Source organism: Anguilla anguilla, chromosome 7 (assembly GCF_013347855.1).
Source record: "Anguilla anguilla isolate fAngAng1 chromosome 7, fAngAng1.pri, whole genome shotgun sequence".
NCBI lineage: Eukaryota > Metazoa > Chordata > Actinopteri > Anguilliformes > Anguillidae > Anguilla > Anguilla anguilla.
In genome coordinates, this window is record NC_049207.1 from 9,247,389 (window position 1) to 9,273,109 (window position 25,721).

At 41.7% G+C, this 25,721-nt stretch overlaps 2 protein-coding genes across 5 annotated transcripts; both read right to left on the reverse strand.

The window, feature by feature from the left end:
• Positions 1-535: 535 nt before the first annotated feature.
• Positions 536-9,914, reverse strand: fam3c (FAM3 metabolism regulating signaling molecule C). Of its 3 annotated transcripts, none has more exons than XM_035425743.1 (10): positions 9,745-9,914; positions 8,507-8,555; positions 8,270-8,374; positions 7,496-7,522; positions 6,909-7,032; positions 6,060-6,118; positions 5,508-5,558; positions 5,265-5,349; positions 4,274-4,400; positions 536-3,833 (listed from the first exon to the last, which is right to left on the reverse strand). In XM_035425743.1, exons 2-10 carry the CDS (start codon positions 8,517-8,519, stop codon positions 3,744-3,746), a joined length of 681 nt encoding a protein of 226 aa, XP_035281634.1. In that variant the 5' UTR covers positions 8,520-8,555; positions 9,745-9,914; the 3' UTR covers positions 536-3,743. The 3 variants fall into 3 exon arrangements, with proteins under 3 accessions (XP_035281634.1, XP_035281633.1, XP_035281635.1); XM_035425742.1 differs by lacking the exon at positions 9,745-9,914 and adding an exon at positions 8,956-9,721; XM_035425744.1 differs by lacking the exon at positions 9,745-9,914 and adding an exon at positions 8,837-8,880.
• A 236-nt stretch (positions 9,915-10,150) lies between these two features.
• Positions 10,151-24,580, reverse strand: si:dkey-159a18.1 (sortilin). Of its 2 annotated transcripts, none has more exons than XM_035425740.1 (21): positions 24,004-24,580; positions 22,653-22,715; positions 21,196-21,272; positions 20,889-20,991; positions 19,680-19,847; positions 19,073-19,146; positions 18,569-18,705; positions 18,175-18,311; positions 17,925-18,008; positions 17,075-17,135; positions 15,703-15,858; positions 15,435-15,532; positions 15,152-15,251; positions 14,444-14,615; positions 14,097-14,290; positions 13,402-13,594; positions 12,805-12,921; positions 12,469-12,580; positions 12,219-12,328; positions 11,841-11,958; positions 10,151-11,661 (listed from the first exon to the last, which is right to left on the reverse strand). In XM_035425740.1, the coding sequence occupies exons 1-21, from the start codon at positions 24,238-24,240 to the stop codon at positions 11,647-11,649; spliced, it is 2,526 nt and encodes an 841-aa protein (XP_035281631.1). In that variant the 5' UTR covers positions 24,241-24,580; the 3' UTR covers positions 10,151-11,646. The 2 variants fall into 2 exon arrangements, with proteins under 2 accessions (XP_035281631.1, XP_035281632.1); XM_035425741.1 differs by having other exon boundaries at positions 18,659-18,705; positions 24,004-24,577.
• Positions 24,581-25,721: the final 1,141 nt, after the last annotated feature.

A 25,721-nucleotide genomic window follows, 5' to 3' on the forward strand; every position in this document is an offset into this window, starting at 1 on the left:
ACCCTCCATTACAGCATCACACTCATACATTTAAAAATAAAATTGTGTTCACAGATGCAGCAGAAACAAACTGACTGGTTTGAACTTGAACTGGAACCGACTGTACATTCTCAGTGTCATATTTTAGAAACTGGTTGCCTGCCATAGGCAACTAATTTCGACATGCAATTGGATGGATGGATGGATGGATGGATGGATGGATGGATGGATGGATGGATGGATGGATGGATGGATGGATGGATGGATGGATGGATGGATGGATGGATGGATGGATGGATGGATGGATGGATGGATGGATGGATGGATGGATGGATGGATGGATGGATGGATGGATGGATAGCACATTTCCGACGGCTCAAAGTGCTTCACAGTGATGAGCGGGAACTCACCTCACCCACCACCAACGTGTAGCACCAACCTAAAACAGATCATTCACCCCAGACCAAAAACTTTCCTCCCCACGTCTGACCAGTTTCTGCAAACAGCAGCCCATTACCCTGCTGAGACGAGAGCAGGTACTCAAGCACACACAAACTGGGTTAGAACTTCCTTTATTTCATCCTTGAACGTCCGGCAGATTGACAAGCTCTACAACGGCTTGAAGAGCTCCACTGTTCACAGTGTAGCCACAATATAACAGACAAATGTGAAATGATAAGTCTAAAATACAACAGATGACTAGAACAACCAAAAATATATATATATATATTAACTGTTAGCCCAGTAAAAGACTGAATTCAACACTTCATTAAAGGTTTGTTTTTGATTAATTACCTTAACTGCATTTAAGGACAACAGGGACCTGCCCCTAATGCATTACTATTGATTAAAAACTGAATTTTGCACAGCTGTTCTGTTTCTACACAAAAATGCCATTTATATTCCAGTTTCTGTCTAGGGGAGGGCATTACTTTAAACTGAAGAAAAAATCCCATCCAGCACACACAAGCAAGTATGAGTGCATCCACACACAAACATAAACATTTGAAAACCATCACCACACACAATATAAAAAGTATGTTAAAAAATAAAAACACAAGGGGCTTGATTTAAATGTCAAGACCAGTTTTACCAACACAATTCCTCATGCACAAAAAAACATTTATAAATAACCAGAACACTTTAATTCCAGCAAATACACCACACTTCTTCAGTTTGGCAGTCTAACGGATAGACAACACAATTCCGTGGCAGAGCAATATAGACGTGACAGCGGGCTCTAAAAGCACTGGAGCGTGACACACGGCCCACAATGCACAGAGGCAGGCCTGTTGGTCACATTACAAAAAGCCAGCACAGCAACCTGGCACGCAGCAGGTGATTGTGGGAGTTTTTAAAAAAAAATCCCATTCAAACAGAGAGGCAAGACATTTTCCTGTTAACATTGGGAATATGAGTTTCTTCACCGTTAGGGCCCAAATACAAAAAAACTAAAATGGGTGGAAGACCACTCTGGTTCACAATATATAGTTTAGTCTGAAACATGTCCAAACACGGAGGAGTGTAGTCCTCCAAAGGCAACGTGGCGTTTTCACTAGTCTGAGTTGTAAATAAGGCTTTTAAGAACAGCAAACAGGATAAATGGTGTCTGGCAGTCCTGTGATTCCAATACAGAACAAGGGCTGTATACAGCATAACACTTCATAAACATAAAGCCACAGAAATGAAAGTACAGAAATTACAACCATGTTTCTTTTTTTTCCCCCATGCTGAGGTAGAATACTAGCAAACAGCCTAGTCACAACGTTCCTGTGAAGCTCTGACAAGCAGGCAGCTACGCTACAGAGCGGGAACACTGTCAGAGTGGGAAGTGTTAGCTACGTGGCTTTGTGAAAAGGTAGGTTTAAAGGTAGGTATGAGAGACCGGCAGTGCGGGTGCGGGTGTTCCACATAGTCAAGTGCTTTCTGGGGATTTGAACGGGCTCACACTCACACTCGATCCCAGTGCAAGCGTGAGCGGCTTCTCGCATCGTCCTCATTGAAGCCCACATAAAATTTTCCTTTTCGGGGAGTGAAAACTAAACACAGTTGCAGAGCTGGATAAGTCATGAATAAAGTGATTCTCCGCTCCTTCAGTTTACTTCCTTTCAGACACAGTTGGTACACAGAGCAAACAGCCAAAAACAGATGAGAATCATGCAGTAAATCACACTCGTCCATTTTTGACTGTTTACCCATTACCCATTCTAGAGTGCAACAATGACATTATTAGCCATTCTTGAGTGGCACTGCCCATTCTAGCAGGGCAACCCTGCCCTACAAACAGGGTCCAGCCGCTCTCTGTAGGACAGCGACACGTGCAATCCCCAAACTGTTCAACCATCGGCAATGACCGGCCTGAAAAAAAACTACAGCAGTAATGCCACGGAAACTACAGTTCCCTACCACAGCTGGGACCATGACATACAAGACAGCCAAAGCAAAGATCCACCCCAGCTGCAAAACAGGATTGCAAGCTGCGCAGGAATCTGGACGGTAGGAACGGACTGGACTGACCGTTACTGTAGGATTCAAAAGACGAAATTCAGTCAACTAACTGCGCTAGTGCTTTTTACCTGTTTCTTAGCAAGATGCCCAAGCACATTATTACTAACAAATGTTAGGAAAGCAGCAGACCCCCTATGTTTAGGCTGAATGCCCAGGGACCAAACTTTCAATGCAAACAAAATTGTATGAAAAGACATGAAAAATATCGATGAAATACATTTTTTTAGTTTCCTTTAAAACTCAGTGATCCTGCTGGGTGAGGGTTTAAAGTATTTAAAATAATTATCTGACACAACGCGAGGGTCTGCCTCACAAAATCAGCACTATTTGGCTAAATCTCAGCCTCTGCAAGAGGGGAAAGTTTCCTGTCAGTGGAAATTTGAACCCTGCATTCCATGGCTCCCTAATCAATATTGGAAACAAGTGGCACCATTGTAGAACTGTAACTGGTAACTGCTATACTAAAGGTTTTGTTGTCATTGTTATATTGTTGAAATGCAGAACACACCAGATAAATCTTAAACGCGTTCAGTCACATACTCTCATTTTTGGCGGCTCCTGCATTTGAAAACCGCTTGGTTCAACAGAAGGTCACGATATGAACTTTGAGCAAAAAGACAAGCTCCAATTTCCCAATATTCTCTGCTGTGGTTCCATTGAACAGTTAGAACACACCCCCTCTAATCGATGCAGGTGATTCCATAACCATATGGGAAGATCCTCTCTCTCACACACACAGAAACACACAGAGCAATGTTAAAAGATAAAACGGCACTGAAAGGTTCTTCACAAACACACCTTAAAACCTCTAGATTACAACAGACTCAGCAACTGTAACGTAACAAATACCCTTGACAAAAAAAAAAAAAATCAACTACTAATTTCCGTAAAACTCTGATTATATCATAAGACTCTTCAGTTAAATTAACAAGTATTTTTGGTCACATTAACAAATTTAACAGACATTTTGACAATAATTTCACAGTGTTCATTTCCACTTCTTCCATCTTTTAAAAATTTCTATTTCCTTCACCCTTCTGCAGGAGAAAACAACGAAAGGGTTCAAAACAAGCCTTCTGCCACCGACCTCTTTCCAGAAAAGCAAATATGTGTGGAAACGGGAGAGACCGATTGGCCGTTCCTGGGAGTCTGACAGAGAGGACGCTGATCCCCTCCCAGCGTTCAGACGAACAGAAAGCAGTGTTCAGGGTGGACGGGTTAAGGGGTGAGGGGGAAACAGGTGGTTATCTCAGAGGTCACTCTTGTCTGGCGGGGATGCAGCCCTCCATCTCCAGCACCTCTGGCCAGCCCTCATACTTATTGGTTTCGGCGTTGTTCTTTATGTGCTGAAAATACAAAACACACCGAGGTGAAACGATGCATGTTGGTGTGCTTTAATCAGCAGAACGCTGCCCCCTAGTGGCCGGTGCTCTGTACTGAAATGTAGAGATGTCCTGTGCCGGACACTGATCCAGATTGGCAGTGACCATGAAATTGCGTAATTGATCTTCAAAAACAACTGCCCACTGAGTGTAGAATTCACTTTGCAACTTTTAAACAATTCAGTGGGATTGCCAAAAACATCAAGATGCGCATCTAGCGTTACAAATCTCATACATCTTCTTTAAGAGCAAATTTTTTTGTAGTCATCGTACTGTACACTGCACAGTATACTTATGGAAGTAAATAATAATAATGACTCTATATATGTTTTTTGTCTGATTGTTTTATAGACATGTATGTCTTTTTTTTTGCATTAAGGAGCTGATAGGTGAGTGAAATTCACCTGCTCAAATGGACTCTTGGATTTGATCCCTTTTCCACCCACAAAGATCCAGTTGTCTCTGAAGCCCAGAGTGCTGATGCTGGAGCTGCCCAGGTCAGCAATCATCTTCTTTGCATCAGCATTGAGTCTGTGAACCAATCAAATCAATCAATTAATCAACCAATCAAATATCAATACACCAGCACCTAAGCTGCCCAGTATCAGACACCAAATTCTCCTCAGCACCAAGCCTATGAACCATTCAATTCAATCATCCAGTCGCACCAAACTTTCCTTCAGTCTCTGACATCTTAATGCCAGGGAGGAAGCCAGTAAATCCATGCACTGGATGAATACAGTTTACAAAATAAACAGACACCGGAAATCCGCTTGGCTGAGAATACCAGTCATTTCAGCAGGGTCAACTTGAACTGGTTCTACCTTGATACTGGCAGATGAGAGTTCTCAACTGAGCAAAATACTGATTAGTATTTAGATGGGAATCACTGTAATTTCCTGCTTTACCAGTAGAAGCATGCCAAGATGTCCCGATAACATGTTGTTAACTGTGCAGAGCAGCAAGTGTAGCAAGACAGCCTATTCTAAAGCTATCGTCAAGCTACATTTTGGGGATCTAAGCTCATAAATATTGCTTTTCGCTTTTAAAAAACAGGTTCAGAAAATAAAAGGAGAAACTATTTGTGAAGCAGTAAGTCAGACCTGTCTCTAAGTCTGTGATACCACTTTCCTGATAAAGTCATTTCTTTGAGCGCATCAGATTTTTATGATCTTGTGGTAAGAACACAACATAATTTTCATAGACAAATGAAGATAAACCCAAGGATATGCTAGTACACCAGTATGTATCCAGGTAACCAAAAAGATTTGGGCAGAGGACTACCACAAGGATTTATGATTTGTCCACGGTCCACCCCAATAATGACCTGAGTCTTTGTCTCTTTTTTTTACCTAGTAACAGTTGAACACTTTTGAATATTCAAATTGTGCCTACTTGGTGGCCGAGTCATCAAAGGTGGCCATCATCACAACGGTCCCGTCCTCGATGGTCTTCAGAAACTTTATCAGAGTGTTGACGTCTGGAGGGAGAAGACGTCCAAACTTGTGTACGCATTACTCATTAACTTTAAATGCCATGTTTCAACTAAACATCATGCATCAAAAAGTGCCTGGTGGAAATAACCAACAATAGAGTGAAATAAAAACGTTTAAAAGAAAAAAAGGAAAAATCTCTCACCTCCCGCCCACATGTCAAAGAAATCGGTCTTAATGAGTTCCCCAGTTTTTCCTGTGAAGGTAAGGTCAGACAGAAGTCAAGCTGCACTAGTGTTGGCCAATATACTCTTAATCGGTCAAAGCGCACTACAGCTTTAAGGATATCACACATACTACAATACGTTCATATCGGGCATCTGAAATGCTGGCGGTATTAGTGCAGCTGTTGTCTTAGCACATGCTGGTGTAATGTGCAAACAAAAGAGACTGTTCATTTTAATCTGGCTAATGTTTAACACCATGTTTGACATCTGAAGGTAAGAAAAATGCAAACAGAAATGACAAATACGGTTAAACATTTAGCTATTGCTCTTAAGGTTTACCATTGTTGCCATTCCATTTTCAGTCCATATTATCCACCGCTAAGATGCACAATACAATCTATAACCCGAGGAATAACCTGCGACACTTCAGTAGGACTGGCATGACTATGTATTTATTAGATGGTTACTATTCACTCAGATGACATTCATTGTAACAGTAATCGTACATAAAACACGAGATGGATATGTACCATTGATCAAGGCAATGTTAATTCCTCTTCCCACATTGTTCTTCACTCCGCTCATCAATCTGAAAAACAGGGCAACCGGAAGCCATGAGACAAGACGGGAAGATGCAAGACACGGGGCTGGATTTGAAAGTCCGGGAAACTGGATCCAAATTGCGGTTATATTCTCCAGAAACGATCGTCTTCTGAATATTTCTTTCAACTTTTTTATCCAATTATAACCATTAAATTGTAATAAACTCTTAGATTATTGTGACCTGTTCAGCAGACAAGGACAGGATGGGCATGTATCCTGCACTCATTAACATTCATATCCATAAGACACACTCCTCATCGCTAGCTACAGTAGGTTAGAGTCGGTTAGAGCAGATTCCCCCATACAGTACCTTACACTACCAGACAAAAAGAATGAGAGCAACATAAACTAGGCGTTACCATTGTATATTTAACCATGAAGATAATTCAAAGCGTATTCATATTTTAACACTGAGCCACTGTGCATATACATATGACTACAGCAGTCTCAAACTCTACACATTTCATTTTTGGGAAAAGAAAAAAGCGTATTGCTTTCTCCGCATGCAAAGAAGAGACAATGCTTAGGCATTTTCACCTTAGCTTGCCTTAACAGCACAAAAGTGACAAGAGCATCGTTTACATATTACAGGTAGAAAGGATTTCACTAGACTTAAGGTTTTTGTTATGTAACTAACACCCAATTAACCCCACCCACTGAAAACCTGGAATTTAGCCAAAGGGGAAAGCAAGCCAGTTCCCTGGACCTTTAAGGGGAAAGAGGGGTGAGGATAACTGTCTGTGTTATGTGTATGAGGTGGAGGGGTGTCGTCTTACATGTTGTCTTCCAGGCAAATTTTGGGTCCCACCACACTGGCAGCACCACTGGCCATCTTAAAGGCAAAGTGTCCCTCAGGACATGGTTTGGACAGGCCGCATTTGTACCGAGGGGGTCTGGTGGCTGAAGCAAGATACAAACACAAAGTGACAACTCGCAAACGGCTTTACCGCCACGTACACACCCACTCCAACACAACAGACCATATGTACACAGACATACAGAACAACGCGCACCAGTACACCTTCCAGACACACACACACACACACACACACCACAGCCGTGTGGTACACCAATACAAACCCCCGTCAGCCCACATAAACACAATTCACATTTTGTTGGAAGATTTGAGCATTTAAATTTTATGTTTAACAGGTTTTGTTGCATGGTTATTTATTTTAGATTGGCTCTTACTTCAGCGAGAACCTGACAGGATGTCGTTGAGGACCGGGCAGTAAGCAATACAAACATCCACAAATGCTTCACCTGCACTCACTCAGAGTGAAATGGCAAGGCAGCAGACAATCCTGAGACTAAATCTAAATTCCAGCATTAAACAATAGCGGTGTTTCAAAGGAGTACTTACGGTTATCGCCAAAGTTTGGATTCTTTGCTGGAAAGAGGGAGGGAAAAAAGCATTTTAAAAATAAGAATAAATAAATACCCACATTCATAAAGCACTTGTCAAACATGTCAACCATCTCTCCCGCTAATGCGCACACAGCCACGGCCTGCACGACCACATAGGTCATCAATGCCTGTCATCAGCATCAAAGCGTTAAACATTTAAACACAGTTAAATGGTTAAAAAAAAAACAATGTGTGATAACTTAGCACCTACTGCTAGTGAGCACTCAAACTCAGGGTTGTAGAGTTTAATCAAGGTAGCTAGTTCTGAACTCCATATCCCAGTATCACATCTGCCTCGCACTGTGCAGTGTTTCAAGTTAACTTTAGCCTATATTTAAATTTTGCCATTTAGCAGACGATTATACAAAATAGGCCTACATGTTTGCATACAATCCATTTTTACAGCTGGATATTTTTACGGAAAGACTTCACGTTGACTACCTTTCTTTAGGGAACAATGGCAATGCCCCAGCTGAGAGTCTAACCAACCTACAGCCTTTAAGATAAAAGCCATTTCCCAAACCACTGCCACCACCAGATAAGGCATTGTAATTTGGATCTCTTTTTTTCCCTTAATTAAAAAAAAAGCATTATAAATCATGCGAGTTAATGTCATCCTTGATATTGCCTTCTAGATGTTGGCAAATTATTTACAATTAGCTGTGCTATGTTTTTTGATGACGTTAATGAGGTAAGCATAAATATTAAATATCGCTTCTATACCACTTACCAAATATATTTCCAAAGTTAAAATCAATGTTTATTTCCATGAGCTGGAAGACAAGGAACACAGCAAAGAAAAAGACGAAAACCACCACAGCCAGCTTCAGGACTCCTGTAAGATAGAAAAATGTGGGCTTTAGGCATGAAACTTGACTGATGCACATAAACAATGTTGACTCTGACCAACACTCAATCCCAATGCATGCTCGCACATATAAACTCCATTCAAGGTTTTCATTCCTACCTCCAAATCTCATCGTTCCTGAACAGGGATTTACTCTGCTATGTGAACACTGAGTGAGAGAGAAAGATTGTTAATAGCATGTGTGCAAATTAAAATAAAAAAAACACTTATTCAATTCAGACTTATCGACAGGAATGTGTATATTCAATTCGAATATTATCTGAAGACACAAGCAAACTGCTGGTGAAAAAAAAAAAGGTTCACTTCCCGTTTCTCCAAACAAATATTACAATACATTACGAAATACGACTAATAAAAGAATGAACAAGAAGCTTATGAAGAAACTTTTTAAATTTAAGATTTTAAACTATTGCCTTTTTGAAGACTAACCTACTCTACTTGACCTCCTGTTTGAACAGTGTGGCAGGAATACAAAGTTAGCACCATAACTATGTACACAAAAATAACAGCATGACAACCAAGCCGGTTTAGCAAGTAACTGGTCTTACTGGCATCCCATGGCATCGTGTCATACTGTTATCTGAAGACAGTTCTAAAGTCCACTTCCAGAACGTGTTCTCATGAATTAAACTAGCTAGCTAGCTACCGTCGCTAACTAATGTTAGCTGGCTGGCTTGTATCATCAGGGTCCTTTACAAGGTGGTCTTTCCACCAGAAAAGCAAAGTTGGCATAGGGATAACCATTGTTAGCTAGCTAGTTAACTAGCAATAGGCTATCTGTTCTAAATAAGCGAGTTTACATTGCGTGTTGTTAACGTTAACTTAGCCGCCATGCTATCTTAATTAAGTTTCGTTTATATTGGCAGCTAGCTAACGTTAGAGAATCATCTGGTACGAACGGCGTTACAAAAAAACTACTTCGGACTCAAGAGAATTATAACCACTAAACTATTCCACAACTTTTGCTAAATAACATTAGACTAGCTTACGTTATTTTACTACACAAAAGCCATTCTACGCAGTTTGCCAAGTAGCCAGCTAGCTAGCAAACATCGTAACTAGAACAGTTATACCGGATACAGTTTAAACTAGACAGCTGGTCTACGGTAAATTAGCGTTTAGCTAGCTAGCATTAAATAGGTTTAGCCAGCCAACTAATACTGTAACGCTAGATAACTTTCAGAGGCTACGAACTCGTCAGCTGACAAAAGCATCTGGCACTTCAGTCTCTTAATAAATTTGAAGGGATGGAACATAAATATGCAGTTCCCCATGTTTTGTCGTAAATAAAAAGTAGTAACCATGCCACATGCCACGCCACTGAATAATAGCATTACCTGGCCGATGCTCCTTCGAAGAATGGTATCGCTAGCTAGCTATTCCTTTCGGTGGGCAACACCGCTCAGTTCCTATTCACGCATTATCTGTGTTATTAATCTGAATAACGTTATGTTCTCATGGTAGTATAATCCAGCTGCAACCGAGAGAGGCGCTCGTTCTAAAACCAGCATTCACAGGGTAGAGCATAGCAGTAGTAGCAGAAAGTGACGAGTACGCCCCCTCTAACGTGGAGGAATCATCGGCATTTTTGCAACAAAAGGAGAACAAAGTACACATCACATCACTGACCCATAAATACAAGAGAAATATTTGATTCAGTATTGCTTCTTGTATGTATACAACCAAAGTATATGAATCAGGACATAATTTTTGTCCTTATTGAAACACATAAAGGAGGCTATAAAAATTTAAATGTGGATCAGTTTTATTTATCAGTCTGAACAAAAGAAATTCTTCAAATTGCTGAAAATGAACACAACAAAATCAATTATAGCAGAAATTAGGTTTAAATAAAATAAATTAAGTTTAAAAGCCAACTTTAATGGCTTTAACATTTCAGTTGGTTTTGTAAATATGTATTTTTTTACAAACCAGCTTTATGAATCATACCTTTTTTCATTTTCAGTCTCAAAACAAGACAAACCTCATAAGTATTTGGCAGTGAAGAAAACTGCAATTCAGGGGTAAGAAGGTCAGAAAATAACATGGGTCTCTGTAACAACAAATTTTATCATTAAAAAGCATTTTCTAGATTTCTCACCAATCTGTGATTCAAATGTGATTCATTTACACAAATTTACACTATCATGATATCATGTTAGCATATACATCATGATTTTTTTATTCTTTTTTTTTTTTTTTAAGAAAACTAGGTTCAATTGGGTTAGACAGAAAAAGGGGGGGCGGCGCTTCTTTATAACACCTTACTTCCTCATACCTAGGGATACCAGTTTCTAGAGCATGTGATCCCCCTTGAGGTCACTGTTTTGTATTATCACTATCACATAAATATACAGTTATTGACCAACTGTGCCCTCATAAAAGCACTAAATTGACATAATTCAGGGGTAAGTTGAGGGGTATTTAATTATTATGATTAGTCTTATTCAACTATTTTTGTGTTGCTAATATAATTTCCTATTATTAGGGAAAAAATGTTACTCATTAACTCATTAAAAATATCTGCTGCATGTCTACAGTTTTATGCAGTGAAAGTAGCATGTGACAGTCAATTATCATGTGTGCTTATTAATGTTGATTGATGAAGATTTCTGTGGGGTGGGGAGGGGGAGGGGGGGGTGTGATATTTGACTGACAAGAAGGCTCCATTGACCTCCATTCAAGGTGGCTGAATTGCAGGTAAAAAATACAGCACTAGATAAAACTGGTGTCCCTACTCATATCAGTCTAGCTTCATTCCAAGAATCTTGATATGTAACAATTTGTGACTCCTGTCACGACAACTTTAACTGTTTTCACAGCAGTGCAGTCATTTTCATGTTTAGAGATACTTCTGATCACTCCATTTTAAATTGTGAATTTCACAGAGCAAAAACATGTCATGACAGTACAGTACGAGGCTGTAATCCACAAATAACCCTTTTTCACAATATACCCTGAGATGCATTCTGAACAAGAATAATATTTAATAACTCATAGAAGTAAAGCCTTAACACTACTTTTCGTTGTCCAGTAAAGAAAATGTCTTTGATTGATCTATCCTCCCTTATACCTCCACTGGTAATCAGAGGACAACAGAAAGCCGATACAAGCAAGGAAATGGCCAATCGAAGTCACACAAGCAAACATGCTTCCAGCTGGTGCATGTTCAGATGACGTGCACGCTGATTGTACGTAGATCACTTTTCTTCGCCAAAGTGATCTTGCTTCAGTTCTAGTCATTCAATGAGATCCTAAAGGGAAATACAAGAATGAATCATCATAGCTACATCTGAAAACTAGGCACGATTCACACAATAATAACTCAAAGATTAATTACTATCTTAAAGAGGACTCAGCTCTTTAAGATAGTTAACGGATTACTTTCTCCCATTGAGCATAGTGAATGTATTTCAGCATTTGACGCATTTACCTCGTCTGAGTCATTTTGGTCACTTCCTCCATTGTTGAAGGGAACTGTCTGTCGGCCCACGGAGGGACACCGGTCATCCTCCTGCACCTGCAGAGCAGAGAAGCGGTATGCTGGCATCCTGCAGGGGGCAGTGGAGGACAGTCAGGACCATTTGAAAAACAGTGAAGTAAAAACTGTGTAATGAGTGTGGCACATAATGACCTGAGCCAATATGCAGCAATTAAATATACAAAAAATTGATTGGTAGTGTTACAACAAAATAAATAAATATTTCTTGTTGAGAATATAAAACAGGGGCACTGGAGGAACAGACAGCATAACTGGTAAACTTTTAAGCTCAGAGAAATGCTGTACTTTACCCAACATTCTCCTCCTCACCTTTCAGTACGCAGCCCCCTCCTGACCATGAAAAGGCCGGCAACAGCCAAGGCTACTACCACAACTGAAACAGACAGCACCATCACCAGGACTGTGGCCTGTGGGCCATTCTGGAAACAAGATAATAAAAAGTATAGCATGTCACCACATTCCAGTCAGACCTCCGTCCCAGTCATTCTAATTACGTGCTTTGCAGAGCGAATGTAGCCGCGGGACAATGAACGAACATGTCCTCATGGGAGAGACTCACTATTTCTGAAGCAGACACCGGGCTGGTGCTCCCACAGCTATGGCTGACGGTCCTCTCTCTGCGCAAAGGAGTGAATCCTCCCTCACACCGGTCGCTGGGGACTTTACGGTACCTGCACCAGGGACAACGTTGTCAGAGAACTGTCTTATACATGCTTTAGCTTATGCTTAGGACAACAAACGTCATAACAGTGACTGTTTTATGACCTCCAGCATTCATTTTTAACTTGTCGTTCACTTTCTCATTAGCGAAGACATCTGAACAAGCAACTGAGCAAGACAGAGAGGAGTGTGTGTGTGTGTGTTTTTGTACTATAATGGTAGGACGGTACATTACCCTGAAGTCTGAAGCTCCTCCTCCTCTCCGTTTAAACACACCTCCAAGATGCGGTCCCTGAAGTCTGTCTGTTCCACACACTCTGAGGTGTTCTCGTGGCGATAGTAACCATAATCACTGTTAGGGAGGATTATATGAATAAGTATAAATGTCCCTTATACTGGTTCAGAGGCCTTTTGGTTCAAAAGTCAGGTAAGTCAAGTGCTGTGGAGACAAAGCTCATCCCCCACCCAGCGCACACCAAGTATTATTCAATGAAAAACACAAGACCACGCACTGCCTTCCTGATTAACTACAAGGTAATGGGAGCACTACCTTGAAAAAATAATATTCTGTAATGCCAATAGGACAGAATTCCTGGTGATGTAAGAATCAGAGCTTGCCAAACAGATACATCAAGGCATATGTAAGGCACTGTAAGGGCATTACAATGTTGTGACAAAGTTTCTGTGAGCCAGGTAGCCCCCTCAGGCTCCATATAGCATAATAAATACAGGTCACATAATATAGCACTTTAAGATACAACCACAGAACATTTACGAAACGTTCCTGTAACACTGTAGCGACAACGTGACTCAGTAATCAGTTATGTCTCACCATAAGTAATCCTCCCTGGTGCACAGGCAAGGCTTCTGCTGTCTGCGGACAACGTAGTCCCTCCCGTTTCTACAGACGGACTGCTTCTTCAGCCTCCTGAAGGTCTCTCTGTACCCCAGGACACACCCATCAGTGTCCGAGTCCTGGCTGGCAGTGGAGTGTGCCAACCACTCTATGTAATCCTGCTCTTCGCCTGGGGAAACATACACGGCCATATAAAACATACACGCGGCAACAAAGAGTGCATCCATCAACCTAATACAGACACACACACACATACACACAGAGTCAGGGCCTGAGTTAAACATTCACCACTTGGTGACAGACATGTGAATGTTCACAGACACAAATATCATGGCAACAGTGAATGGTATGTTGTGTTCCTGACATGCTATAAAACTCTTATTTCTGCACAGCGTTTTGTGCATCCACAAGCCACAGCATTTAAACTTGTAAAAAACACCTCTGAAATGAGGAAAAACACTTCTGCTGTCATGGCAACAAACTAGTAACACAAACCGTCTCGGTTAGCAGACAGCAGTTAGTGTCCATGTTTAAACCATTGAGTGCATCTCCCAACATTCTCTATATGCTATTTTTACGCATACCACTGCTCTAAATATCAGTTTTTTATATATATTCTTAGAATTGTATTGAGAATGAATGCATTTGAGAGAAAAAAGACTGCTCCTCACATTCTCTATGGAGCAGGGGCTGGAAGTCGATGGTGACCGCAACCCACGTGGCCCGGTATTCCTCCTCAGGCCGGTACCCCCAGATGGTGAGGTTCATGGTTTTTGTGCCGGGTTCAGAGGCCAGGCCAGCGAAGAAGATGGGATGGTCAGTGAAGTTGTACAGCTTCCAGCACTGCCCCTCGTCTGTGGAGAACCTGGAGCACACAGCCGTGAGGCAAAAAACAGAGAGTGCTCATTTCTGTCAAACTTTTACGCAACGTAGAAAAACATCCAACACCTAAAAGGAGCACACACACACGATCGCATGGACAGGAAACATCAACGGACAGAGAGACACGAGTTCTCACTTGACGGTGTGAATGAGGCGATCGGCGTGGGTCTCCACGGCGACCACGAGGCCGCCGGAGTCCAGGATGGCATAGTGATGGGGTCCCATCAGCGTCCGTGCCCAGGTGTACCCCCCGTCATCCGACACGTACACGTCTGGCCGAGCTGAGGTGACAGAGTCACCCACGCTGCCTGGAAAACCCCAACAGTCACAGGGAGAGGAAAGGAACAAGGCTGCAGCACTAGTGACAACAAGGCAACTACGTGATTAGAATGTTCGTAACTGAACATTCTAATGCTGATGTAACAATCACGGCTGGTAATTGAAAGCAATGGATTTCTAGAACACTGGCTTAGAATTTTGAAGAAAAAAAAATACATTTCAAAAAACCTACTCTTCAAAGGGTTAATAGACCCCTCATTGGTATAATAAAAGCCATTATACAAAAAAAATTCCTTTAAGTTGTAGTGTCCCTTGGTATTCTGGCTGAATTCCCAGCCCGTCTTTCAAACTGGCAGTCTAATCCCCTGGTGTTTAACTGGCTGAATAAATCGCCACCTCCACCCATTGTGCAGTGAGTTTCCTTGCCACAAAATGACCATGCGTCACACAGGAAGGGTACTAATCACAGGTGGGCGTTAAGCTGAGTTGAACTTGCTAGTCACATCAGTGTGTTGTGTTTTTTTTTTTTTTAAAGAGTCAGAGCGATGACTGACAGGTCTGTTACCATGAGCAATGACGAGGCCAACAGCACTGGGGTCGGAGAGGGGCAGCAGTGGAGCCAGTCCGTTAAAGCGACTGTACTCTCCATGGATATGCAGGTTACACTGGAGAGCAAAAACAAACAGCTTATTGCACATCACAGTCATGCAAGGTCATGGGACACACATATGTATAACACACATTCATCATGGACATACTGTATATACTATGTACAGATGCAGACGTATGCAAAGTAAACACAAACACACAATTAGAGAGAGAGAGAGAGAGAGAGAGAAGTAACAAACGTTTTTCATGTTCTTTCCACACTCTGCATTCCCCGGCTTGCTGAGTAATCTCCACTCCCCCCCTCTGTCAAACGAGATGACTGTCCGAATACGATCATCTGTGACACACGATGAAGACACGTCTCACTTTAGTCCAACTGCAAACACTGGACGAGCACTTAAAAATACATGCAGTTGTAAAACAACAACAAACAACAAAAAAAAAACAGTTAAATAAAGCTATTCTAAATTGAGCAGGTGTCTGTGGTTAACATTTCTCTGACCGTACCCTTCTCCAGGACATTGGTGAGGTAGACCCCCCTCAGGGACGTGATGTTGGTGAAGTCGCTCTTCCCCTCCCCGCCAAACAGATGGCGCTCCAGGGACTTGGAGTACAGAATTCCCCGGTCGTCAGAAGTGTAAACCGTGCCGCAATACGTGTCCACTGTAACGGCGGACACAGAACAATGCTGACACAGCCAAAATAAAGCACGCTCAACAGGGCACACGCGGACCGGATCTGATCGCTCAACCGCCCAAATTAAGGTACAAGCCCTTTTCAGCTCAGCTTATGTTCCACTTAAGAGATGGCATGACACATCTTGTAAATCCTATGTGAATGTTTACACAGCATGTTCTATTTAAAAAAAAATCCATAAACATGGCTTCTGACAAAACAGATGTGCAGATTGAAATCAAGCAAATTAAGAGCTTTGTTTGAACGCACGCCCTGATATTTAGACCTTCGCATCAGCTATTCCAGACTGGCACGGCCAAGGCAACTTAACAGGTTTCTCCAGAAAAATGAAGCCATTCTCACCCTTTATCTGCAACGAACATCATAACGCTGAAGTTGACTTCAGTGAGCACAGACATACGCTGACCTATGCAATTAACCGACAGCCGTGAGATGGTGGCGAGATGGATTGTTCACAATCTATTCGCAGCAGCAAAGGAAAAACTTGTAAAACGAGTCTGTTGTTCTTCAGCCTGACCAAGTAGTTCTGCATTTGGTGACAGGACAGTGTCAATGCCTTGCCTCAGCCCTCACCACTGAACTCAGCTCGACCTTCTCAACTCAGAATCTAACTGTTCCCTAAAAACTGTACATTCCAAAACCTCATCTTATACTAACACATGTCCATTAAACGAGTGACCTGCAATTTTGAAAGCTAATAGAAATGAAGTCAAACATTTTTTTAAAATTGTCATCACTAACAATAGACACTTGTGGGACAGTGGAATATCAAGGTTGTTGCTAATAATGGAGACTGAAAGTGCAGAACTTAAGAGAAATTCGGCCTAGACTGAATCTCACAGAACTCTGTCTTCTAGTTTATGAAGCGTTACAGTATCAATTTTCAATATTTCAAATGTACAGTATATGAATGAACCACATTCTGGAAAAAAAAACTCATGTTGAACTATTGCTTAGTCATCAAAAAATTTAGATCACATAGAATCAGACAAAAAGTGATGGGCTTTGGGTGGTGAATACTGATTGTCACTAAGAGTATAGAACTTCAGGGTGGTTCATATAGAATGTGAGAGTTTCGCTCCAAAGCTGTGGACATTAAACGTCCCGCAGACAATATAACTTCAGGGTTGTGGATATTAAATGTTTGCGAGACAGTAGCGATTGATAGGTTTTCCTGGCCTACCTCCCGGATCGTCCACATGCATGAAGATCATGTCCTCATCTCCGTCGAGAACAGAGTAGAACTGATAACAGACAGGGATACAGACAAGTTTGAAACAGCAGTGGCACAGTGGAGACTGAGTGAGTGAGTGTAAATACTGGCCCCACAGTGTTTTAAAAGCAAATCTTACAGTTTCAATCTTCTGTTTTGTTGAGCCTGTGGTCTTACTAACAACAAGAGAATGTTCAAAAGTCAGTGAGCAGTCTCTCGTGGCGCACCCATCTGTATTTAACATGCATGTACCAGTCGGTGATGATGCTGATGTGCATGCACAGGTGTGTGTTTGCATGAGTGTGTGTGTGTGTGTGTGTGTGTGGGCACGCGTGTGTTTCCACTCAGCTCTTCTTTTCAGGTTAGTTAATGATCCTGGGAGAGAGTATCACATTCTGTCTCATCAGCATTTGGGCGTGGAGAAACGGTCGAGCCACCAGCATCTCAAACACCTGACAAATGCTCCCATCCGTGCCCTCCCCAGCCCATCCCCATGCTATCATTTACAACACACTATCCAGGAAGTCTCCTGTCCACTGCCTTTGCATTGTAATGATCTTGTATTGTACTAATCATCCTTTCTTTTTGTGTTTGTTTTTCCCTTTTGCCTGAGCATGAGAGACTATAGGATAACTTGAGTGGATCCTTGGTGTGATAGAATGTACTTAGCGAACACCTTGACATAGAATCAACCATGTATTTGCAGAGCCCAGTCCTATGGCTAAGAGACTTGCCACGGACTCAAGGGTACATGCAAGAGGAAGACAGGAAGAGACTAACCTGCTAGGGAAGAGAGAGAGAAAAAGAGGGAGAGTCTTACCTGCTCAATAGTTGCAGAGGGCAGCTGGGCTTTATTGAAGATGTCTCCCTGGTTTGAGGACACATATATGACACGGGGCTCTCCCTGCAACAAGGATTTCAATGAAACAAAATTGAATGTGAGCAAATTTCAAACATGAGCATGCCTTCACACTGTGTATGTGTGTGTGTGTGTGTGTGTGTGTGTGTGTGTTTGTGTGCCGTGTGTGTTAGCATGTATTCATGACGTTCAAGCTATATGGGTGTTTCACCTGCTTCTCTGTGACAGAGGTGAACAGGAAGCCCCCGATGTAGCCGAAGGAGAAGATATTTTGGGTGATGGTGGTGAAAGTCCTGCCCAGGTCCTCAGTTCTTTTCAGGAACAGCTCCCCCCTCCTGTCAGCATCCACTGTGCAAGAAAGGTATATAATCACAGGTCTCACAATGCCAACCAAGGCACTGGTACAAGTCCTGAAGCTGCAGCAATTGCATCAATACCCTGGCCTGGCCCTGAAATTTTTTTCCCATCTGTGTATGTAATGACCACTATCAATACATTATCCCTAAAACATGGTATATTTATTCTGTAGCATTTAAAAGTAATTGTAGGACTGGAGGTGATATGAAGATGTTTATAGCTATACACATATACATCACAAGTTGTACTTTTAAATATTTTCTGAGCGTCCTCCCCATGTTGAAAAGGTGTTGCGGTGGTGCCACCAGTCCGCTCGGGGTAAAGCGGCACTCCCTCACCTGTCCCGTTGGGGCTGTAGCTAAAGAAGAGAGTGGTGCCAGAACCCCTGAGAGGGAAAGAGCAGAAGCACAGTCAACCACGGTCAGGGTCATGGCCACACTCAACCCCGCCCGGGTGAAACTCTTTCTCTCTTCCTCTTTAATCTGAGGCTCACAGTGCCTGCAAAACCCACCCGCTAAGAGGTCAAGTCATTTATAACCCGTTGGCATTGTGGGACTGTCATTGGCCTCCGTCAAGAGAGACATTATTCATCTGTGTTAATGGGCTGTAGAAATGAACTGCTTTGCCCCTTAAAACACATGTGAAGAACAATATTGGATCACTATTCATCGAACTAATTTACATTTCAAACACACTCAAACACTCGCTACATTCAAACGCTCGCTGCAGTGGAAGGTCATGTTTGCTCTTACCACATGAAAGAATGAACACCCTCCTGGAGTTTGTTCCACTTGTGCCCAAAGTCTAAAGACAACCAAAGCCCACCCTGAAGAATGCATTAGAGACATAAAAACACATTCAGTATGAATTAATAATACGTGGTCTCACACGGGCTCCATAGCTTAGTATGTATCTGCACACCCGAAAATGAGTTAGAATGTGTCTGTAGTTACACACCAGTTAGAAAGTGTCTCTACAGCAGAATAACTGCAATAATGTCCCTGTATATATGACTGAACATCAATTAGAAGACAGTACGTTTGTACAGAGGAACACCTGTTATAACATGTTTGCACAGGTATACATGTTAAAATGTGTATGAACAGTGGAACCGTTAAAACGTACCTGTATCCCTGAATATCTGACAAAATGTTTACGCATGAACACCTTCAAGAATGTATGTGTATTCCAGAACTTTTGCCTCAATGTGTCATTCATATGTAACTGAAATCTTGCGATGGCGTCGCTACCATACATGAACCAAAAACGCACTTGTCCAAAAGTGTCTATGTATACCAGACAAAACGCTTGTTAGAATGCGCCCATGCACCCTCAGGCCATTATGCATTTGTCACTCACATCATCGCTAATGGTAACCAGGTAGTTGGGGTTCTGGAAATGGAAACTGATTGCCTGGCGGGGGTGGAACGGCAGCTGGACTGGTTTGAAGGACACGCCCGCATCAGTGGACGTGAATATTATGCCTCCGTTCGATTCTAGGGCAGGGACGTCCCCGGTGAGAATTACCTGTGACATCACACTGTTAGTATCAATGCTGCAGCATCACTACAATGTGCATTATAGTACTATCAATAATAGTACTACAAAATAATTCCTACTAAAACAGCAACAAAATGCCAAAACATTTTGTTTTGTGGACTTTGGATTTCACCATAATAACCACCAAACCCACTATTTAAAAAATATGATTTGCCAAGAGAAGTATCTGAAATGGCATGTTCTTCTTAAAAACTAAAGAAGCACTTTTGAGTAGCATGCTAGTTAAATAACTATCCCAGTAATTATGCATGTAATTTCTATGGCCGAATCTTACAAGTTTCTCAACCGACCTCCGTCCTATTCAACACCTCAGTTCTTTCCTAAGTCCAAAGCTGTTTCAGTAATATACAGAAAACATGTATGTTTGACTAAATGCAGAACACCACACCAAAGAGCCTATGGCATCCTGTGGCAAGTAGCACCTTCTGTTCCTGCTAGTATGGAGGTGTTGTTCTGAGGCTGATTCCGTTGCTAAAATGTGATAGTGGGTTTTGACACAACGGTCTCTGCAGCCACAGAGGGCTGAAGAAACACTGAACGCGGGCGGTGCTGATTGGCCAGAGCAACTCAAATAGGATGATGTGTGAAGCACTTCCAGTACGTACACCCACCCATTCACAGGCCCAGATGGTGCAAATGGTAGCTTACAAAATTTGCACTGAAACATTGTGCAGAAAACAAAGTTAACCTAAGGGCAAACGAACAATTATCTAGTTACATATAGCCAATGCTTAAACTTGCAATTAATATGTATTTGTTACAGTGTATTTTTTTTTTAACAAAGCTCTGAACAAGGTGTTATTTTCAAAGGAAATCAAAAGACCAGAATATCCAGCAGAAATATAAACTATAAAACCTAACATTAAGCTCTGTGATAAGCTGGAAAGTTATAACCAGGCCAAAAAAGGAAGATGAGAAGAACCCCTGAATAAAAAAACAAAATAGTAATAAATTAAAGATTATACTCCTGTATGTTCGAAATTCTGTGTGACTGGTGGTGTCTCTTACCTTTTCAGAGTTGCCAGGCCCGGTGCTAATGCCAAATTCTTTCCGTATTAAGGTGTTGTTGATGACATGGGAGATATCATGAAAGGTTTTCCCATAGTCCTGACTGCCAGAGGTGAATTCACAAAAAACGTTAGCACTTCTTTGGGCACTGGCAACATTGTGAAACAGACATCTTTGAGCAATGAAAAGTACTCCTGAAAAATGAATTTATCGATCCAGGCAATAGAAAGCACCCTAGGCGTATGTAACATCAGAGCTAGTTTTAGACTAAGACCATGCTAAGTGGAGTGTATGGAGAACCACTTACCTCCTGTAAAGTCGGGAAGACCCTCCTCCGATAACCACACCCACTGGAGGACTGATCGTTGAGAGCACAAGGATCACCTTTAAGATACAAAATAATTAAAATAATAATCATCATCATCATCGTCATCATAATACACTGTATATGTAAGGAATAAACCATGAGAGCATTATAGGAAAATAATGTACGATGGGGGTGGTGATTCACCAAGGTCACTTAACCACCACCAGAAAAATAGTTCCTTCTCGTTTTATACCATTTCATTACATTATTTAAGAAATTGGCATGAAACCATAACTCAATCAAATCCACCTCCCTAGCTCTGTCAAGCTTTTTAAAACGATGTGGTCACGCAGTGAAGAAATAGCATCATTCTAAGACCTTCTGAAACTGGGTTTGAATGATGTCCATACAGTGGTTTGAGATCCAAAGCAAAACAGGCACACAAATCTGAATCAGCTGACTGCTGTATATTAATCTCCGGACATTAGCAGGCAATCTTTTTGTAATCTAGGGGAAAGGATACTATAGTTATAGTTTGCGGTAGCTGACACAAACACCTTACTAGAGCTAAAAATACACGTTGGTGAGAAAAACCGGTGCGAAAAACACAGGTAGTGGTCTAAGTGTGTGTGGGTGGGGGTGTGGGGGGGGGGGGTGGAATCATACGGTCTGATCAGTCATCGTTCACCTTGTTCTCAACCAGCACTTTAGTGCATGTGCGTGTCAAAATAACCTACAGGCCTACAAGTGCTTGTTCCCCACCATGAAGGGTTCTGGTGGCTCTGTTCTAGAGTGGGGTGCTTTCTCCTGGTGTGGCCTACGAAACCCCTAAGAGGGCAAGGTAAGCCGCAAACAATAAAAGCCATTTAGAATCATTTGTATTATGAAGCATTTTTTATCCTAATGGGAGTGGGTCTCTTCCAGAATGACAATGCTCCCATCCTCAGGGCACAAGTGGCCACCGAATGATTTCGTGAGCTTTAAAATGATGTAAACCGTATGCTGTGTGTACCTCTCTGTCACCAGCTCTCCACCAAAATATACACTAATGGGAACTTCAGGAGCTGTGCCTGAGGCAGCTTTTTCCACCACCATCAACAAAGGACCAAATAATGGAATTTCTCATGCAAGAATGGTGTTACATCCCCCTCAGTACAGATACATGTAGAATCTACGCCGAGACACGCTGAAGCTGTTCTGGTTGCTCATTGTGGCTCAACTGAACAAAATATGACAAACCGTAAGTCTGGATTTTGGTGAGAGAGGTTCATCTGTCCCTCAATTTCAGCTCTACCCATCATGTGCATCAATAAAAATTATTTGTTAAATTTTGTCAAAAAAAAGTTTTAGATCTGGCCTTTCAGGATTGACAAGTGATATCTTCCATTAAATCCATTCCATTTTAAAATGATCCTTGCATGAAATCAAACATTTCTGAAATTTCATCGTACACTTACCCCGGTCCCGTCGCCAACCCATGTGAGTGTAAAACTAGAGCCATCATCCCCATGGAACGCAGTCTGCAGAGATCAACAACACAACTTTCGATTAACAACGAGAGCACCAATTCACCAAACCCTTTTTTTTTTATTTACATCACGAAGGGATCTTCATATACTGTAATGCCATACACAGACAAAGACTCATTGACACACCTACGTCAGGTTGGATATAAAACAGATATAATTTAGAATGAAACAGTGCACAACAAGCTCCTTAATGTCACTTATAACACATTTTGGTTCCTTATAAGCCAGAGTACTCCGAGTGCCCGGGCCACAACAGCATAGTGTACATGAGTTATGCAGAAGTTCAAAGATATTTTTTTACTTAGTGCTGGCCTCGTGCTAATTTTCTTTTCGTTGGTCAACAGGAAATAGTTCATGAGAAACACAACCATTGCGCCATTAAGTTTATGAACAGTCATTTAACACTTGGTTTTGGCATGTGACTCACCAGCATGTGAAAAATGACACTCAAACGGGCTCTGAGGAAATTATTTTCAGAACTGAATCGCATCTTCATGATGCTAGTGCAGTCAGCGAATGCAGCTGACACATGACAGTACAGTCTTATTGAGCCAATGTAAGGTTTTATTCTGCATGCACAGCATTTGAACAATAATCACAGTCAACCGCTGGTGAACCTGCAGCGGCTATTTTCAGGACTGAATCAGGGCTAAAATCTTACCGCCTGTTCCAGGCATTAGCTATAGGGGTAGCGTGCCTTGTCATGCAGGTAGAGCATGATCAGTGGGTCCCTGTCACCTCAGAACTTCATTGGCGCTAGGGCCACCAATCACACAAAACTTGCACTATGGCACGGCACATACACCACATGGCCAAAAGTATGTGGACACCTGACATCCAACATCGCTGTGTGCCCAGGGGCGCTTTCATGCAGAAACAGGAAAGGGCCTTCCCTGTACTGTTGGGGAAGCACAGAATCGTCTAGAACGCGTCCGTGTCCCGTAGCGTTAAGATTTGCCTTCAATGGAATTAAGGGGCTCAGATAAAACCATGAAAAACAGCCCCAGACCAAGGGATGTCCATATGGTTTTGGTCATGTAGTGTACATATTCATATGCCTTCATATTTAATGATGACATAATTTCTCATAGCACATTTCACAGTAGAGCATATAAAAATATTACTCTGAATTCACCTGAATTCTATCAAATACAGTTATATTTGTTCTTGCTGAAAATAAAAACAAACTCATCTGCTGTAAATATAGTTATCAAACAATTATTTTTTTATACTGTGCTTTCCTTGCTAACTTCCATTGAACATACACAAACAGATTTACCTCATGAGTGTTTTGATCCAACTTCTTCCAGTCCGAAGCAGGGAGTTTTAATATGCATGAAGAGAAGCTGGAAGCCCGGGTCCTGGAATCCCTTTTTTCCCGCGAGCGGGTCTGTTCTTTCACTGTCCGAGACAAAATTACGGTGCGCTTGCTCCCCTTTTCTTGTTTAAACCGTTGCGTACTCACCGCCGCTACGAGTACCAAGACTCCAAAAAGAATCAAGATTCTTTCTGTCATCTTGTCTCAGAGGAATCAACACCAGCCTCCGCACCCCTGGCGCGTGTGAGAGACAGACATAAATACTGTCACTAAGTGACAGGATAACGTCGCACTTGAAGGCAAGAAGGCGGAGGCGGAGGCGATGCGAAAGTCAGGGTAATTTACATATCCTTCTTACCGGCCTTCGCAGGTGCTGGCGCCTTACCGAAGTATCTTGTTTGACCGAGCCAACGTCGCTGAAAATGTTTTTATAGTTAAGACATATTTATATCTGGTCCACAAACTTTTGCTGAACTTTTTTAGGGTAGGGTGATTATGTTTCCCAAATATGAATGTGCTTTTAGTCACAATGCTTTCTTGATTAATATTATATCCCCGAGTAAATACACTCGATGTGAATTGCCACAAGCAAAGGAATGACCACAGGATGTCGGTGTTTATCAGAGTACCGATGAACAGTACCCACATAATCCCTTGCTTTCTTTATGTGATTCATTCTGAAAACGTCGTAAAGAAATACGAGTATAAAATAAAATGTTAACCCGCCTCGTTTGTGCCCATTTATTATTATTTTGTTGTTGTTCCTGCTGTTGTTGTTTTGCTATTATTAGTATTATTATTATTGTTGTTGTTGTTGTAAGTATTATCATTATTCTTAATAATAATTATAATAATAATATAAATGGTAATTTGGCAGGTATTGGGATGGCAGGTATGGCAAGTTGGCGTGGCACTATACCTATATAGCACTGAGAGTTTGGCAGTATTTAGTGTTCCCTACAGAAATAACCACAATGACCACAGATTCTCAGCCCTTAAGAATAGATTCTCAGCCCTTCAGACTGCACACAAACAACGTCACACATCCACATATTAAAGCCACAAACAGGGGATTTTGCGTGTTTCTCACTCTTCCTTTTCCTGCCAATTCCAACATAATGAACAGAACACACACAAAGAAAGTGGTTTTGAATAGCCGGTGTTTTTATTGTCAGGTGCAGGGAGGTGTATGAGGTCCTGTTTACTGAGGCGCATTCTGCTGACTGTCCATCATCCACAATATTTTGTATAACAGGTGCTAGTTAAAACTTTTCACAGAATAATGCAGTTCATGATGATGCCACTTTGTACCGTCTCCTCAAGAAGTAAATTGTATATCTAAGAAAAAAACACACCATTTTAGTCTTCCTAAAATCAATTTGCATATCCTGCAGCGCTGCTGTTTTGCGTATTTATCGTGTTGCTTGGGAACGCTACTCTGACATGACTGAGCGACATGACAGTTGAGCTGGTCATGCGTAGGGGTAGACAAATTGCGAAACATTTCAATAAGATACATTCACAGGGCACCCGTTTTCCAGAGGGAATCGAAAAACCAGAAAAAAATCTCAGGGCCAATTGGGGATCAACTGGAAAATTATTCCCTGACCCCAGAAATGGCGGTCGAGATGCTCCTGGAAAACCAGCACACCTGCACAGGCAGCGGAAAAAATGCAGAA